Raw genomic sequence first — 16,121 nt, 5'->3', positions numbered from 1 at the left:
CCAGGGCAGGACATACCGTAGGAGCAGCACTGCACTGACAGGCAGGGTGTGGCGGCAGAGGCACCTCTGGGAAGCCCATGACAAACCTGAAGCTTCTGCCGCAAGCTGGCCCCAGGAGGGGGGACAGCGAAGTGCCCCGGTCCACCCCTGGCCTCCCCCATGGACACACCCCACCCAACCCCACCTCCAAAACTCAGCAGCTCCTACTTGGCCAGCTCGAGACCCCGATAAGCCAGGTGCTCCCTCCTCGCCAAGGCAGCCCTGTGCAGGGCTTGTCACTCACGTACAGTCTGAGGGGCAACGTGCCACCAGACGGAATTGTGCCTTATGCTAACATTCGCCCCTGCCTGTTCTGATGTGCACAGGTAAGACCAAACTTCCGGCCAAAAAAGGGATCACCTTTCTGGTCAAGGGCTTCACTTGGGCCCAGAGCACTAGGAGGGCGGGGCTGCAGGGCCCCCACGGCAGGACTGACCCCACAGCAGCCCTCCGGCTTCGACCACAGAGACTCGCCTCTCCCAGCCCCCCGGGGAGGAGTGACACGAACACGCCTATCTGCACAACGCAGATCTCCGCGGATGGTGACCCCAGCACCAGCAGGAGTGGTGTAAGGACGCAGCGGGGCTCTGTACTCAGCAGAAGCCCAGCAACCACCTGCTGCATTGAACCTCCGCGAGACTGCACACCTGTGGGCCGTCAGATCCTCCACGGAGAACGCGCTCGCGCACACACACCACACGTCTGTTTTTAAATGAACGCGTGCTAAGAGGGAAGAATGTGGAACCCGAGACACTGGGTGCTGCTGGCATTTGGTACCCTGCGGCCTCCTCAGCCTCTCTGTGCCTCTGCTTCTCAGAACCAAGGCTGTGGCGCTGCCCGGCCAGCCCTGCTCCCTCGGGGCGGGGGAGGAGCTGCGGGTCTGTGGGGGTCCCAGGCTGCCTCACCGGCTCTGTGGTGTCCGCCCGATTCCCGGCACCTCGCGGGCCTCCTGCCCCTGTAGCCCTGCTCTGCCTGGGCAGTATCGCCCACTCAGGCCCAGAGCCACAGCCGAACCGGGGACACCCCTGCCAACTGCCACTCCACAGGGGCACGTGTGGAATTGCTGGGACCCCGTCACCCTTCGACCTGGGTACAGACAGCGGCGACAGGAGGACTTGTCCCTTCTGCCTCCCTCAAGGCTCTGGGCTGAGGCCTGAGTTAGCAGCTAGAACCGACAAACGAACCTTCTTTACCTGTATTTCCTCACCTGACTTAGGTTTCATCATTCAAGAATTGCTACTTGTCTGGCGTCTTCATTCTTCCTCTGCCCTCGCGTCCTGGTACGGGAAGGCCCTTCCTCACTTGCCCCGTGATTTTCAGTCTGGCAGCTGGGCACCCGTCTCCCCCAGAGAACATCTCTGAACGTCTCCAGGCCGCAGAAGACCCAGCCCTCCCTCGAGCCTGGGAGCCGCGACTACACCCCGAGGCGTCCCGGTTACTGCGAACGAGCTGGCCAGGGCCCCTCTCAGCCTCCAGATCCTTCCGTGCGCCGAGGGCAGGAGGTGAGACCACAGGGAGCGTGCAGGGCTCGCGGGCCAGGCCCGCTCCGTGCCGCTGCCCCGGGTGGATCGTCATACGGGGACACCTGCTCTCCCCGGCCGGCTGCTCCGAAGGCACAAAGCGCTTCTCCAGCCGGCCTCTAGCTCGGGGCGTCCTCCGGCCGCGAGCCATCGCCAACGGCCGAACGGATCTGCTGCGGAAGACGCCAGTGTGGGACAGTTTCCAAAGCGCTCAGAGAAGAGAACACGCCCGAGAAAGTCCTCAAGGGAAGCGTCCTGTGCAGAAAGCCGATGGAAGGGCCAGAGGAAATGAGAGAGAAACCTCTCAGAGTCCTGCGGAACGAGAAAGGGCAGAGTGCGGGGAACTTGGGGCCCCGTTTTTTCCCCACTGCCGAGGCCCTGTTTTGCCATCTCTTTACGACTCACAGACATCCTTTCCTGCCCTCCAGAAAACACTCCTGTATTCCGGCCGACACCTGCAAGCCGGGAAGCATGCCTGCCCGCACACCGACCCCCCGCGCCGTCCACAGCCACGCTCGCACACTCTCGGCCCCTCGAGGCCTGAGACCCTCACCTTCCACAGCCGGGACGCAGACGTGCGCATGGCTGCCACGCATGGGAGCCCAGACCCGAACAGCCCTCCGCAAACAGACAGGGACGTCACCTCTTCTCCGGGGTCCTTGCCCCACCTTGGGGTCAGGATGGGAAGGACCCCGGGCGGGAGCTGCCCATGACCACCTCCACTCAGTCCCAAGGCCACCGTGGCACTGAGGCCCCAGCCTGTGGGGCTGTCAGAACCGGCAGCCGATGGCTCAGCAGCCCCTCCCTGAAAAGCCACAGCCAACAGCCACCACGGCGTCTCTCTCTGAAGGACCCAGGAGGCTTAATTCCACGTCTTCCCCGCCGCCACCGTGCGTGTCCACTCCCTGCGTGCATGCGCACCGGGCACTTCCCGCTGCAGCCCCCCAAGTGCGCGACCCGCCCTCTCACTCCCAGAGGGACCCTTCGCTGCCACACGCAAGCAAAGCCAGAGACCCCAGAGGGGCATCCACAGCGTGGTTTTGCCACCGTAATTACAACTCGGCACAATCCGGAAGGTGCCTTGTCACCCCCTTCCACGGTTCCTGGCCCCAGCTCCCAAATCAGTCAACACGTCCAGCCTCCTGCCAATTCAGTTCAACAAATGTCTATTTGCAGAGAAACCTAAGCCGGCTGCTTCTGGTCCACTTCCCTGTAACTCAGCACAGACCGTTTGTGTGCAGCGGAGGGAAGCGCCCTGAGGCCTGCCCCCACCGAACCAGGAAGTCCCCAGGTGCCAGCATTAAGTGGCACTCAGCCCTAGGGAGGCCCCTGGGCAGGCGTGGCTCCTGCAGACACGAGGGGATCCTTCCTTCTGGACGCCCAGCCGGCTGGGCCGCAGTACCAGGTCTTCCTGCACATGGCGGGAGTGACAGCGCTGGTGACAAGCCGGGCCCTGTGCACAGCAAAGCTGTAGTTCAAATGTTTATTGTATGTGTCTGGCTTTCACACGGAATTTGCAACCTGCCAGTTACCAGTGTTTACCTTGGTGGAAATTCACGGGAAATCTTAGTCTGAACAGGCCCAGAGTTTATTTTACTGCCAGATAAACAACTTTCTTTGATAAATCATCCGTGTGACAGTGTTCCTGAAAGACTAAACAAAGATTTCAGGCACAATCTATAGGCCTCTGAGAAGCCTTCCGAAGCTAATGCACGTTTAATTGGCTGCTCTAGGCAGGTCGAGGCAGGGCAAGGGGCTGACATTTCTTTGGCCATTTGTTCTCTTTTTAAAAAAATGCAGATTGGAGCTTCTGACTCATTTCTGCAAAACTGCATGAAACTGATCAATATTGAAATGCTCATTTGCTTCTGAACACGGCCTATTTTTTGGTTAAAGAAAGTGAATAACACAAGGCGCTGTTGGAAAAAATTAACAAAAAGGAAAACTGCCCTGGAGGTATTGCACGAGAAAAAGGAGGGCAGAGGGACGTACAATGATGCAAAAGGGCTCTAAGGTCTCTCCTAAACAGACCCCAATAAATTATGAATAGAACATATTAGGTATAAAATGTCTTAAAAACACACAAAGGAAATAAAAACACACTCCGGGCATGTCCCAGAACTAGTGTATGCCCTGTCCAGTTCTTCGAATCCTGCTGCCATAATTGTCTGAAGGCTTCCAGTTTTAGTGACTTAAGGGTGTCATCTAACTAAAACCTAGATCTCCTAACCTTTAGCATATATATGGTTTGGGATTTTTTTTGTTTGTTTTTGTTATTGTTAACTATAGCACCTTTAAGCTGCATAAAGCTTTTACAGTTTTTCCAAATGGGCTTTTAAAAAGGCTTCTTTAGTTTAATCCTCTGTTAACCAGAGAACATTCCATTCCACTTCCTAATTTTTTTTCTTTTTTTGCCCAACAAGCTGATTTCATTAGTGCTAGAATTCTCCTTGCTAGACTAATTTCTACCCTGAAACAATTCTTTCCAACAGGTAGAGATAATAGTTATAATGGACTGGACAGCCACCATATTCCAGAAACTGTACACACCTGATTGGTTCAGTTCTCCCCATTACACAGTAATGTAGGAATTATCATCCAGATTTTGCAAATGAAGAGACAGGCTCAGGGAAGTTAAGAGACTTTCTCACGGTTGCTCAGCTTGCAGGGTTAGGATTTAATCCAAGTCTGTCTGGCCTAAAGCCTACGTTCTTTCTATTCTGCTACACTGCCTGCTTCTCTCAGCAACTGCTGAGCTCCTTCCGTGTGCTGCGCACAAACATCCGTCTATTTAAATTCTGCAAACTGATAGCAAAGGAGCACCCAATGCCCCTGCCCAGGGAGCAACCCAGACCCTCCTGGCAGGGTGGGAACAAGACGGGCCTGAGAGCACAGGAAGGAGGGAGTGTTTGCAGTCAGACTGGCTGGTGAGGAGGGAAGCCTTCAGGGACCCAGGTGGAGGGGCCTTGGGCAATCGCACACCTGACTCCTTCATCTGTCTCCTTTTCTTCAGTCTGCAAGACGAGGGCAGGGGCTAGCTGACCTCGGAGGTCATACGCAACTCAACACATCTTTACAGCGACAAAGCTGCAGGGCTCGCCCCGGCAGCACGTATACTGAAAGGGACAATACCGAGACTAGCATGGTCGCTGTGCAAGGCAGTTAACAATAACTTATTGTGTATTTCAAAGTAACTAGAAGAGTAGATTTGGAATGTTCCCAACTCAAAGAAATGATCAGTGTTTGAGGTGACAGATGTCCCAGTGACCCAGCTTTGATCATTACACATTATACGTTTGTATCAAAATACCACAAGGACCCCACAAATATGTAACACTATTGTGTATCTGTACAGTTGTTCTAACGTGGTAAGGATGAGCAACGCAGCACCCACAAGACGTGGGCAGCTCCCTCGTCCCAGCCAGGTGCTCTCTCTACCACCTACCCCTGGAAAAGCTTCAGGAAGTAAAGGTGAGCTTGAAGGCAAACCCTTGGCCCCCACTCACCTTCTCCGCGTGAGTTTACACACGCATCCAAGGACGAGGGCGGGATGCCTAGTACAATACGCCAGACTCAAAAGGACAAACACCGGATGATGCCACCTCTACGAGGAACCTGGAGTCAAACCCACAGAGACAGAGGGGGAGGAGACTGCCAGGGGCTGGGGCAGGGCGACCCGGTGAGCGAGCGCCTAATGGGGACGGAGTTTCAGTTGGGGCAGCTGCACAACAGTGTGAACGCACTTCACGCTCAGTGTCCACACCCTGCCGTTCGGACGCTCATGTGACAAACGGCTGTTTCATGCCTACCATGTGCCAGGGGCGACTTGCTAATTCCAGGACACAGATGTCCTTCCCATCTTAGCGTGAAGTATGTTTTCTCCATCAGCGGCACAGGGCGAACAGTGCGCTCTCGGCCGCCTGCGACATTACAGCGACCGTGCGGCGGCCAGGTGTCCTCGTCTTTGGGAGGAAACAAACGCCAGGTTTCGTCTGGAAAGGCTGAGCCTACTCTCTGCAAGAGATCACACTGCCCCTCAGAGCAAAACCCTGTGCCCCCCAGCAGCGCAGCCAGGACACCTTCAAAGACGCGTGGGGCAGAATGAGAGCAAGTGAGCGAAGCCTCAGGAACCTCAGAAGACATTTCTGCTAGGAAATACTCCCAAACGCCAACTGTTAGAGCTGATTTTCTTTTCTTTCCCATTCGATGAACCTCAGCATTGCAGAGCACAGTGTTTTTCTTCATGAGGAAATGCCTAAATGGAAAAAAAAATATTTTTCCAGAAGGCAAGGAAAATTTCTGGGGGCAAAGAAATCTTTATCCACAGGGAGAAAATACTGGGCTAGAGACGTCGCCACCTGAACTCTCAACCTCAGCGAACTGGAGAAGCCGGCGCGGAGGAAGCTCTGAACCCGACAGCAGGAGTGCGGCAGGCAACCCTCCGCCAGCAAAGCTCACCGTGTTCACACGCGCGGACACAGCCAGGGGCGGCGGCTGGGCGGGACCTTGGCACTCACAGACCAGACCCTCACAGCCCCCGGGGGATCCAGCCTGAAGGGAAGACCCTGTGGGCCCCGTCTGTGGACAGCAAGGTCACTGGCGGGGCAGCTTGCAGTCCTACACTGGCCTGGCCACCCTGAGCAGCAAAGCAGAGTGGGAACAAAAAGCCACGAGGGGCTCCCCATGGAGGGGGACAGGCAGCCACTGCCATCTGAACGGGGACATCCCACCGTCCACCCTGGGGCTGCCAAGTCTGCAGCTTGATCCGCAGATGCAGACGCAGCCGCATGCCTGAGCATCAGCACTCAGGCCTTTCTGCTGATATTTTTTCCCTGTTCGGGGAAACATGTGCTCTGAACTGAGGGGAGCCAGTGCGGGGGGTGGCGAGTCAGTGGCCAAGGCCCTGCCTGCAGGTGAGCGTGCACCGCCCGGCAGCCGGGAAAGGCCTGGCCGCTCCCAGACCCGGGAGGCTGCAGGAGTCCACGTGGCGCTGGCAGGGGCAAGCATGCGTGCTGGCCCCGAGGAATGCGCCCCTTGTTCCTCGAGCTTCCAGGAACCTGATGTCTTCCCACCGGGGATGTCAGGGTCACTTAATGCAAGGTTTGATCCCTGGAATAGGGAGTCAAGCATTCTTTTTCTTCTCTGCCATGTGTCAGCTCGCATTGTTGAGTTTCTTTGTTTCCTAACTGAATCCCCTCAGCGTGGCCGACTGCCTCTCGCACTTGAAGTGAACTGAACTAGGAAACAAGTTTCTCAACAAGGCTGCATTCTCCGGGGTGCTAAGAAGGGCAGAGCTAAGCTCAGCCCCTGCAGAGAGCAAGCGAGAGAGAAAATCCTACGCATTGTTTTATAAGGTCCCCTGCCCCAGATCAAAGAAGGCTGGCACACACTAACTCCCAGCGAGGCGGCCAGCGCCTCGTGGCACAGCCCAGTGCGGTTCCTCTTCTCTCAAGTGAGGAAGGCAGAGGGTAGAGAGTAAACACTCCGGTAGCAAAAGCCAGATTCCCTCTCTATCAAAGAACAGGACTCCATGAGGTGACCTCTGAGGTCCAGGAGAAATGCAAAAGTCCCATGAACCCATGAAGAAAATAATCTCCGGGCTAAAGGAACACAACCCCAAACAGCTAATCACTCAGATTCACCAAAACCTGACTGGCTATTAACGTAAGACCCCCCCACGCCCCTCCCTCCCGCAGGCTGGTGGCGGCTCGGCAGCACCTGCTGCACTGGGAAGGATGCCCAGCGCAGGTGAGGCACCCGAGTGCCCTCCAGAGCCTTGTGCTACCCCGCAAGGTCAGCCCTGCTGCAGTCAAACTCTTCCCCAAGGCTTGCCTCCCCAGCCCCGGCTAGGGAATGTCTCTCTCTGGTTTAACTTGGTGCCACGGAGCCCCCAGGATTCTGGTGGGCAACTGTGAGAGTAGGGAGGCGACTTCATGACAACGTCGAGTGGGTGAATTCCAGGCAGACACGCTGAGCGCAAAGACGCGGATCCCTTCCCACAGCGCCCGCACGCCAACTTCCGCCTCGTGTTCCACAGCCTCTTCTGCAGTGCGGGAACTACAGAATGATCCCAAATTCTCTAGGAAATCACTGACTAGTGTTTGGTCAGGATTAACAATTTTTTTAATTAAATTTTAGTTTATTCTAGGTAGCTATTGTTTTTTTTTTTTTTTTTTTTTGGATTGCAGTGTCTAGCGCGGTGCTTTGTACTCGAATGCTGAGTGAAGGCAGGCATGTATGAACCAACACATGAGCAGACACTCGGGGTCCTGAGCTCCTAACAGGAATCCTCACCTGCTAGGCCCCTCCGCGCACTCGGCTCTGGGGTCTCCCACCACTCTTCCCGCAGGGGCTGAGCCTGATCAACCCATCCGAACACAAACCACCAGCTGACACGTGGTCTCTAAGAGTCTACTCTAATAGGACTCCCTGGATGTGCTACAGTGGCAGAGGCCAACTTCTCCACATGAGCGCTGTGATTTACAACATCAGAAGAGGATCAGGAAGTCAAAGAGCAGCTTCTTAGAAACCCTGCAAAGCTGCTTTGGGATCTCAGCCACACCTGAGCAGGCTCTTCCTGCCCTGGCCATGTGGCAAAAGGTTCCTTGTCAGCATTTCTCAGAGATTTTATTTTCGTCCCTGTTTCCTCCACATCCGTAACGCACGTTAGGGAAGGAACGTCCACCCTCCGCCCAATTTGTGGGTGACAAGCTCGTTGCGGAAGCCGCGTGGGGCTGTTCCCACAGACTTCACTGCAGGAGAACCCAAAGGCTTAGCCCCACCTGTCGCAGCCCCGACCCCCACGAAGGAGGAGTGTTAACGTGGAGAAGCAGGTGTTGCTGCCGTCGGATGGAAGGGTAAGCGGTGTCTGCAGACATCGCTGCAGGTGCCTGCCACAGTTTTATTTGAGTCCATTTAAAATGCCAACAGAAAAGGGGTGTGACTCCAATACACGCAGCTAAATGTCCAGTACACCAAAGTTTTCACAGAGGTGCCTGCCATCTGACAGCATGATCTTTCGGATATGATTCCCTGGACTTGCTAAAATGTCAGGGGCCAACTTCTCAGAGTAGGACAAGGCAGACAGGGATGCCTGATACCGAAAAAGCTGCAAAACTCAGCCAATAGCAAGAGGCAAACGGCCTGGATTCTCCAACTTCCCCGTCTCTCACTCTTGCTTTTTTTTTTTTTACAACACACATGTATTGTGTTGTAAATTGAACCTATTTAGGGCAGGAGTTCTACCCTAACCCTGTGTCCCCAGAGCTCAGAAAACGCTGTGCACACAGGCAATGATCAGGGATACATCTGGGTCAATGCAGAAACACACAAGCACTGTGCACTGCCGCTCCCCAGAACACAGTGACCCCCACGCGTGGACGGAGGAGGTACACTCTCCAGCTCAGCCCCCGTGGCCATCTGCACCCAACTTCCATCTTCGCTCACAATTCCAGACACCCTGGGAACGTACGTGGCATAACGTCCGAGTCCCTCCGATTTGTGTGAGCTCCCACACGTGTGTGCAGCTCACTCGCCACGCCCATACCCAGCACGTGACCTTCGTACGGTCTATCACGTTCAATCAACCAGAACATGGACTGGGGTGGCTCCGAATAGACACAAAGACTCACATTACCTACCTTTATGCCTTTCCTGGTAAGAATTCTGCAAGAAATCCAATCTCAGGGACACAGTGCAGGCTCAGGGACACAGTGCAGGAATTACGAGAAACACATTGTTCAGTGGGTAGGCTGATCCTGTCCTTCTGAAAACCGGGCCTGGGGCAGACCCCAGGGACCTTTCAGGGTGGTCCCTCATAATCTGGCCCACAGAGACCTCAACTAACACCCGGGGAGTCTCTCCTCCGGGCAAAGTAAATGCAAGGGGCTCCTGCGAGAGCCAACTGGATTCGGAATTCTCTGTTCACAGTGAGTGGTTCAGGAAGAAGAGAGAAAACCCACACTCTTGTAGGGATGTCAATTTTCTTTGCCTGGAAGAACGTAATTGGGGACCCTCCTCTGAATCCCCTAAGTGTTGAAATCCCCCCTCCCTGGAAATGCACCCCGTTGCATGCCATTCAAACCCTGGGCAGAGCCGTGCAGACACCCAGGGGTGGATATAAAGGGCCAGTCCAGAGACTGCCCAGCTGGAACAGGTGGGGGCTGTAAGCTGCTGCCCCCCGGCCCCTCCACCCGTCCCCCATCACTGGTCTCCTCTGCCAGAGAAGGTCCGGTGACGCCTCACACAGAAAAGCAGAGGCAAAGTCTGACTTTCATGAAAACTGGCCAGTCCCCGCCCTGCCTAGTCCTCCACCTGCCTGAGAACAGCAGCCACTTGGAGAGGACAGGGACAGAGAACACAAAGCTCCAACAGGACATGCCAGGGCTCCACTCACGGGGCACACAAACCAGGAGATGCCAAATTTCCCCAAGGCCACCAGGGACACTTTCTTACCAAACTCGCTGGCACAGAGATGTTCAATTATGGCCTCAGATTTCAATTCGTTGTCACACGGAGGACACACCGTTGTGCCTGGGAAGGAAACGGGGGAGAAACAGAAGCCACAAGTTACGGTTGTGGGGTGGGGACCAAGCCCTGGGGAAGAGATCAGCCCTGCGACCGGGCTGAAGGCGGTTAAGGGCTTCTGGAATTTCTGAAGGGGGCTTGAGCCCAGGATCTAACACCATAGACAGGCACGTGGTTTCTTGAAACATCCTGGCCAGAGCTGTTGAATATGACACGATTATTTAAACCAGCACAATCTGACGCTGGGTGAGGGCAGGTCCTGTGAATTATGACTTGTGGGTGTTGTGGGTTCCTGGAAAACACTGGCTTATAAACCAGAAAGGACATATTCCAGTTGTGTGTGTCTGTCCTCTCTCCCCTCTTCTTCCAATACGCCCCTCTGGTTCCGGCCCCTCCACTTCCAAACTCCCGAGACAGCTGACCAGTCTGACCCGCTCCCCAGGAGCAAGAAAGAAGCGCAGCCAGGCCCACACACTCCAACCCCAGGGCCCTGACCCTCCCTCTCCAGTGGCAGCAGGAGCTCCTGCCCGGGCAGCCGGTGGGGGTGGGGCACTGCCCAGAGCTGCCAAATGGGAGGACAGGGCTGGACCTGGACGGGGAGGCCCTCGGAGGCCCTGCACGGGTGACTGCAAAGCGCTTTGAAGAGGAGGTGTGCGGGCAGGCAGGCGTGTCCTGGGAGGCAGCTACGCCCCAGGGGAGGAGCCCTCCTAGGCCTGGGCAGAGCCAAGATGCTGCTGACGCTGGAGGATCACACAGCAAAGGGCCGGGTACAGCAGGATCCTCCCAGAGTGGCTTACCGTCATCATCGTCACCCTCCTCATCTTTCAAACAGCTGGAGTGCACCAGTGATCAAGGAACACATGAGCACACTCTAGGGGCACCCCATCCCTGGCACAGCTCAGGAGGCCGAGCCAGGCTGGAGCACAAGAGCACAGGAGAGTCACCCCAAGGGCGATGGAAGACCAGGTGGGGTCTGGTGTCTTCCTCCTCTCTGGAGTGGCTTCAGTGGCAGCAAGTCCGCCCCTGTGGCCCCCCATGGGTCCGACAGTGAAATGGGCAAAGCCTCTAGGCAGAGGAGGAGGGAGCTGCCACAGCCCCCCAGGTCAAGGCTGCCCTCAGGACACAGCTGGCCCTGCAGGGCCTGGCAGAGACCACCCCCTTAGCGTCCACTGACAGACTCCCCTCCCACCTGCACTCTGCACCCAGCACCAAACACTTCAGATTCTCAGGGCAGCAAGAACCACACTCCAAAAAGAAAGTGGCGTGACCATCCTCAGGCCAAATGTTGGAAATTTACTTGGCACTCAGAACTTGAGATTGGGTTCTGGAAGTAGGGTTTCTGACAAAGGGAAAAACTTACCCAGAATTTTGCATTATGGTTCTTGCTTCCACGTGTGAAAAAAAAGGGGAGGAAGTCCCTCAATATGGAAAGGACTATGGCACCTATAACCGGGAGAGTAAACTGCGCTTTTGGATGTCCCTTGTTGAAGTTATCAAAAGAAAAAACATGCAGAAGTTATCACGTTGCAGGTCCTGCAAACATAATCTTGACCAGACAAGAAGCCAGGTCTGGGGCTGGGCAGTCAGAATCTGAAGGCCCTGTCTGTGCCCGCCGCACACTCGCTGCACCCCCTCCAGGCACCCCGGAGTCGCCCGGCGATGGCAGCCAGCTCTGCACACCACGGGGCATTGTCCTTAGTCTCATCAATTACATTTGGACCTCAGTGCCTCTCAGAGTGGGAAGAGCTCATTGGGGTGGGTGCTGGGTGTTTTCAACATGGCTTTCCCCCATCTCGACTTTTCTTATGACTGGCCCTAGGGCAGCCCGGTCCGGGAGAGAAGGAGGAATGTGTAATACAACCGTAATCTGTGCCTCCACGGTGCACCCTGCCGCCCGCAGCTGCCTCTGCACCAGAAATCCACCCAGGCGTCCATCCAAGAAGAACTGAATCACTGTTTTAAAGTGTGTTTAAAATAATGTTTAAAGCAAGTGAACAAAAAACTAAAAGGTTTTGTATCTTACTAATAGTTAAGGAGGAGTAGAGGAAGGAAACTAACTCTGGAGCCAGGATTAACTGAATTTTTTAAAAATCAATGCACACACATAACCTCTCCCTCCCTCCTTCTCTCCCTCTCTCTCTCTCTCTCTCTCTCTCTCTCTCTCTCTCTCACACACACACACACACACACACACACACACACACACACGCACGCACGTGCCGGCGATCTTCCCTGGCCAGCCCCTTGAGAGACCAAGAAGGGACCCTAAGGAAGGCTCTCTGGGGAAGTGAGGGCACTGTGTCCTCTGCAATCTGTGACTAACACGGCCAGGCCGACTGAACGCATAACGCGCTAAAAAACAACAACAAAATAAAACTAAACGTGTGCTCACACAATATGAATCAATAAAACCTGGCAGAAAGGGGGTACAACAATCTATCAGCCAGGGAGTTTACAGGTCTAATGGAAGTGCAGATTTAGAAATAGCTTTCCTAGAAAAAGAACAATTCCCTCTTCCACAACAGCAGCTGATGTGGCTCAGGCACCAGACTTTGGGGAGAAAATACCTTTTGATTCATTTCTTATTATCAGGTTCACCCTTCATAACCCACGGCCCCCGAAGACCAACACCCCAAGACTGTATATGGCCATGAATATGAACAGAAACCAGCCTAAAGTATGCAAAGATATGACTTTGCTTTGAAAATTCAGTTTTAATTCTAAAGAATAAACACAATAAAAAATAAATGAATAAAAGGGTAGTGTGCGTGTACTTATTCTCATCCAAAAGTACCAGTTCTTATCCCAGAGCCACAAAGTTATGAGGACCAGTAGTTTGGTCTGTCTTGACCTGGCCCCTACACACACACACACACACACACACACACACACACACACACACACACACACACGGCACCCCAGCTCCACACTCAGCGCAGGGCCTGGGAGGAAGTCACGTGGGCTCCCTCATGCCAGGGATTGCAGTCCTGGGGAGGCACGTGTGCCCTCTCAGAACAGAGCCCCTCACCAAAACCGCTGCGGGGAGGACTGGTCCCAAGTCCCACTGCTGAAGGGCCCGCTCACTGATTTCGCTCTTCATTCATTAAAGGCCTGGTCTTGGGGAGACCTGAGCACTCCTGGCACGGAGAGGAGGGGAGGGCACAGGCAAGTGGAACGGCAGCCGAGGCGCAGAAGGTGTCAGAAAGACAGCGATTACGGGGCTGCCCCCACCCACCGCAGCCTTGTGGAGCTGGGGTAGGGGATCCTTTCCCCTGGAGAGCAGGTGCCCCAACCAGGCCCCCATCTTCCCCTCAGACTGCAGCCACTGTCCTGCAGCTCTTCCCCCAAAGTCTCCACTCTGTGTCCGAAGACTGTCCCAGCAAGAGACCATGAGTGGCAATCGGGAATGGACTCGCACTCAGCCGAGCAGAGCTGGGCACAGCCTCTCGGTACAGGGCTGGGCTGACACCCGGGCTGGGCTGACGCCCTGGCTGGCCGAGGAAGGGGCTAAGCCTGCAGGCTGCAGGGGACGGGTGCACACCCACGTGCACAAAGTGCTCTGTTTGCTCAGGGCTCTCAAACAGCTGCATGTCCCCGAAAAGTCAGCCCTAAGAGCAGAGATGCCCAGACCTCGCCACTGCAGCTGCCTCTCCCACCCAGCCCGGGGGGCCATGCCACCCAACACCGGTCACTTTGGACCATCTCCTCCCTCCCTAGAAAAAGCAAGAGCATCCAAAACTTGGGATGTGCCTTTTCCCATACCCACCCTCAAACCTCACTTTGGGGGAGCCAGGTGACTGTGCCCCTCCCTTTTTAGAATCAATGATAGAGGTTAAAGAAACTCCAAGGACAGCCAAGGTGCAAGCAGCTGTTCTCCCACCCCCTTCCTCAAAAGGCCCCCAGGAAGCGGCCCCTGCGCTCGGCGCACCTGGGCCATGGCTCCCAACACAGATCCTCTCCCGCCTGTGAGCCCAAAATCTGCTTCCCACGAATTCTGGGTTGAATTCACTCCTATAGAAGTCAAGCCACCAGCTGGGGTTTTTCTGTTTTTATTTCTTGCCTCTCGGGTTTTTGTTTTTCCTTTCCTCTCAAGAATTTCCCTTTAAATAGATGGGGGTTCAGAGAGGACCCTCGGGCCAGTCCCCAGGCGGTGGGAAAGTCTCCAATTCGCAGAGTTGAACTCCCGGGAGGAGATGAACAATGAGCTAATTACATTTTTATCATTCTAATCACCTGAGGATTTGTGTGAATGAGAGCAGCAGTGGGGGAGCCGGCGTGAGAAGAGACTTTGCCCCCTGAGCCCTGGGGTGGAGAAACGGAAACCCCCACCGTTTCTGAACTTTTTCTCGGCCAGTGCTGCAGGGTCCTGGGGCTACTTGGCTCCATGACTAGCTAGGGAAAGAGTTTTTAAAAAAAAAAAAAATTTTTTTAAGTCTTCATCGAACGTATGAAAATAAACCAAGCTGCGCTGAGCGCTCCTCGGCCTTTCTGGGCTTTCTACACTTTGGGGCTTCGGTTTCTTCCGACTGGAGGGTCCCGTGTCGGACGCGACAGGCTCCGGCGGGTCTCAGCGCCCTCCCCGCGAGCAGCGCTGCGCCTGGGTCGGAGCCCAGGCTTTGTTTCGGGGACAGAGGCGGCGAGGCCGGACCGGGCGCCGGGGCGGACTCCGGCGCTTCGCAGAACCGCTCAGCGCGGCGCCAGGGCGGCCGGTCCGGGCTCGGCCGCGCGGCGGGGGAGCAGGCGGCCGCGCTGTCCGTCCCCAGCCTCGCCGCGCCCGCGCTGTCCCGCGGACGGAGGGTGGCCTTACCTGGGGGCTTGGAGGCTTCGGTGGCATTGGGCGGGGTCATGGCGATGCAGACGTCCCCTTCGGGGAACTTGTCGCACTTGAGCATCTCGGGCCAGTAGAAGCCGAAGAACTGCATGACGGGCTCGCACGAGTCGCGCACGGCCTCGCAGAGCCAGCGGCACGGGTAGATGGGCCGGTCGAGGCAGACGGGCGCGAAGAGCGAGCAGAGGAAGACCTGCGTGCCCATGTGGCAGTTCTTGTTGAGCAGGGGCACCCAGCTGCTGGCCTGCTGCTTCACCTCGGCCATGGTCTCGTGCTCCAGCAGGTTGGGCAGCACCATCCGCTTGTAGCCCACGTTGTGGCACAGCCGCAGGTCCGCGGGGATGTCCACGCACTGCGGCGGCTTGGCGTAGAAGCGGCCGCTCGGGTACGAGCCGACGTCCGACTGGAAGCTCACGTAGTCGTACTCGCTGGCCGAGCCCGCGGCCAGGAGCGCGGCCGCCAGCGCCAGCAGCACGCCCGGGCCGGCCCAGCGGCGGCCCCCCGCGCCGCGCCCGCGGCCCATGCCGGCTCTGCGCGCCGGCTCCTCCACGTCGGGGCTGCCCGCCGCCTCCGCGCGCCCGCCGCACACTTCCAGGGGTCTCCGGGGACAAAAGGCGCCGTCCCCAGCCCTGCCCGACTCCGCAGCCGCGCGCTCCTGCCGGGTCCCGGCCGGTGGCGGCCCTCGGCCTGTCGCAGGAGCCGCGGCGGGAGCTCGCGCGGGGCGCGGGCGCGAGGCTCGAGGCGCGGGGCGCGGGGCGCGGGCGGCGGCACCGACTCCCCGGGCTGCCGCGCTCGAGTGCGCGGGGTCCCGCGGTCGAGCCCTCGGAGCCGCCCCGCGCAGCCAATCAGCTCCCGGCGGGGCGCGCCGCACTGCGCGCACGTCAGTCACCGGCGCGGGGACCAATCGCCTCCCGCGCGCGGGCTCGCTCCGCCAGGCCGGGCGCAGGTCAACACCCCCTGAAACACCACCAGAAATAAATAAATAAAAGGAGCTGGAGGAAAGAAGCGAGAGGGAAAAATAAAAGGGGGGACAGAGAGAGGCGCGGGGCGGATACGGAAGGTTTTGCGCTGCAATTAACGCGCGTCGCCTCGCGGAAAAGCGGGGACCCTGGTGGCACTTGCAAACCCATGGGATAACGAAGACTTTTGTTTGTTTGTTTCTACACTTTTTCCTAATTTCAAGCAGCAGCCCGTCAGACTGGAGGCTC

At 56.6% G+C, this 16,121-nt stretch overlaps 1 protein-coding gene across 1 annotated transcript in view; it reads right to left on the bottom strand.

The window, feature by feature from the left end:
* The window catches only part of SFRP1 (secreted frizzled related protein 1), a 39,627-nt gene extending 23,933 nt beyond the window's left edge, over positions 1–15,694 (bottom strand). The window contains exons 1-2 of the mRNA XM_045535762.1: positions 14,893–15,694; positions 10,014–10,091 (exon numbers count right to left, since the gene is read on the bottom strand). Coding sequence (XP_045391718.1) covers positions 10,014–10,091; positions 14,893–15,436 — 622 coding nt within the window. The 5' untranslated portion in view covers positions 15,437–15,694. The remainder of the gene's footprint in view (positions 1–10,013; positions 10,092–14,892) is intronic.
* Positions 15,695–16,121: the final 427 nt, after the last annotated feature.

This window comes from Lemur catta, chromosome 22, assembly GCF_020740605.2.
Source record: "Lemur catta isolate mLemCat1 chromosome 22, mLemCat1.pri, whole genome shotgun sequence".
Lineage (NCBI taxonomy): Eukaryota > Metazoa > Chordata > Mammalia > Primates > Lemuridae > Lemur > Lemur catta.
Note: the sequence above shows the minus strand (reverse complement) of the source record. Positions and strands in the feature narration are given on the sequence as shown.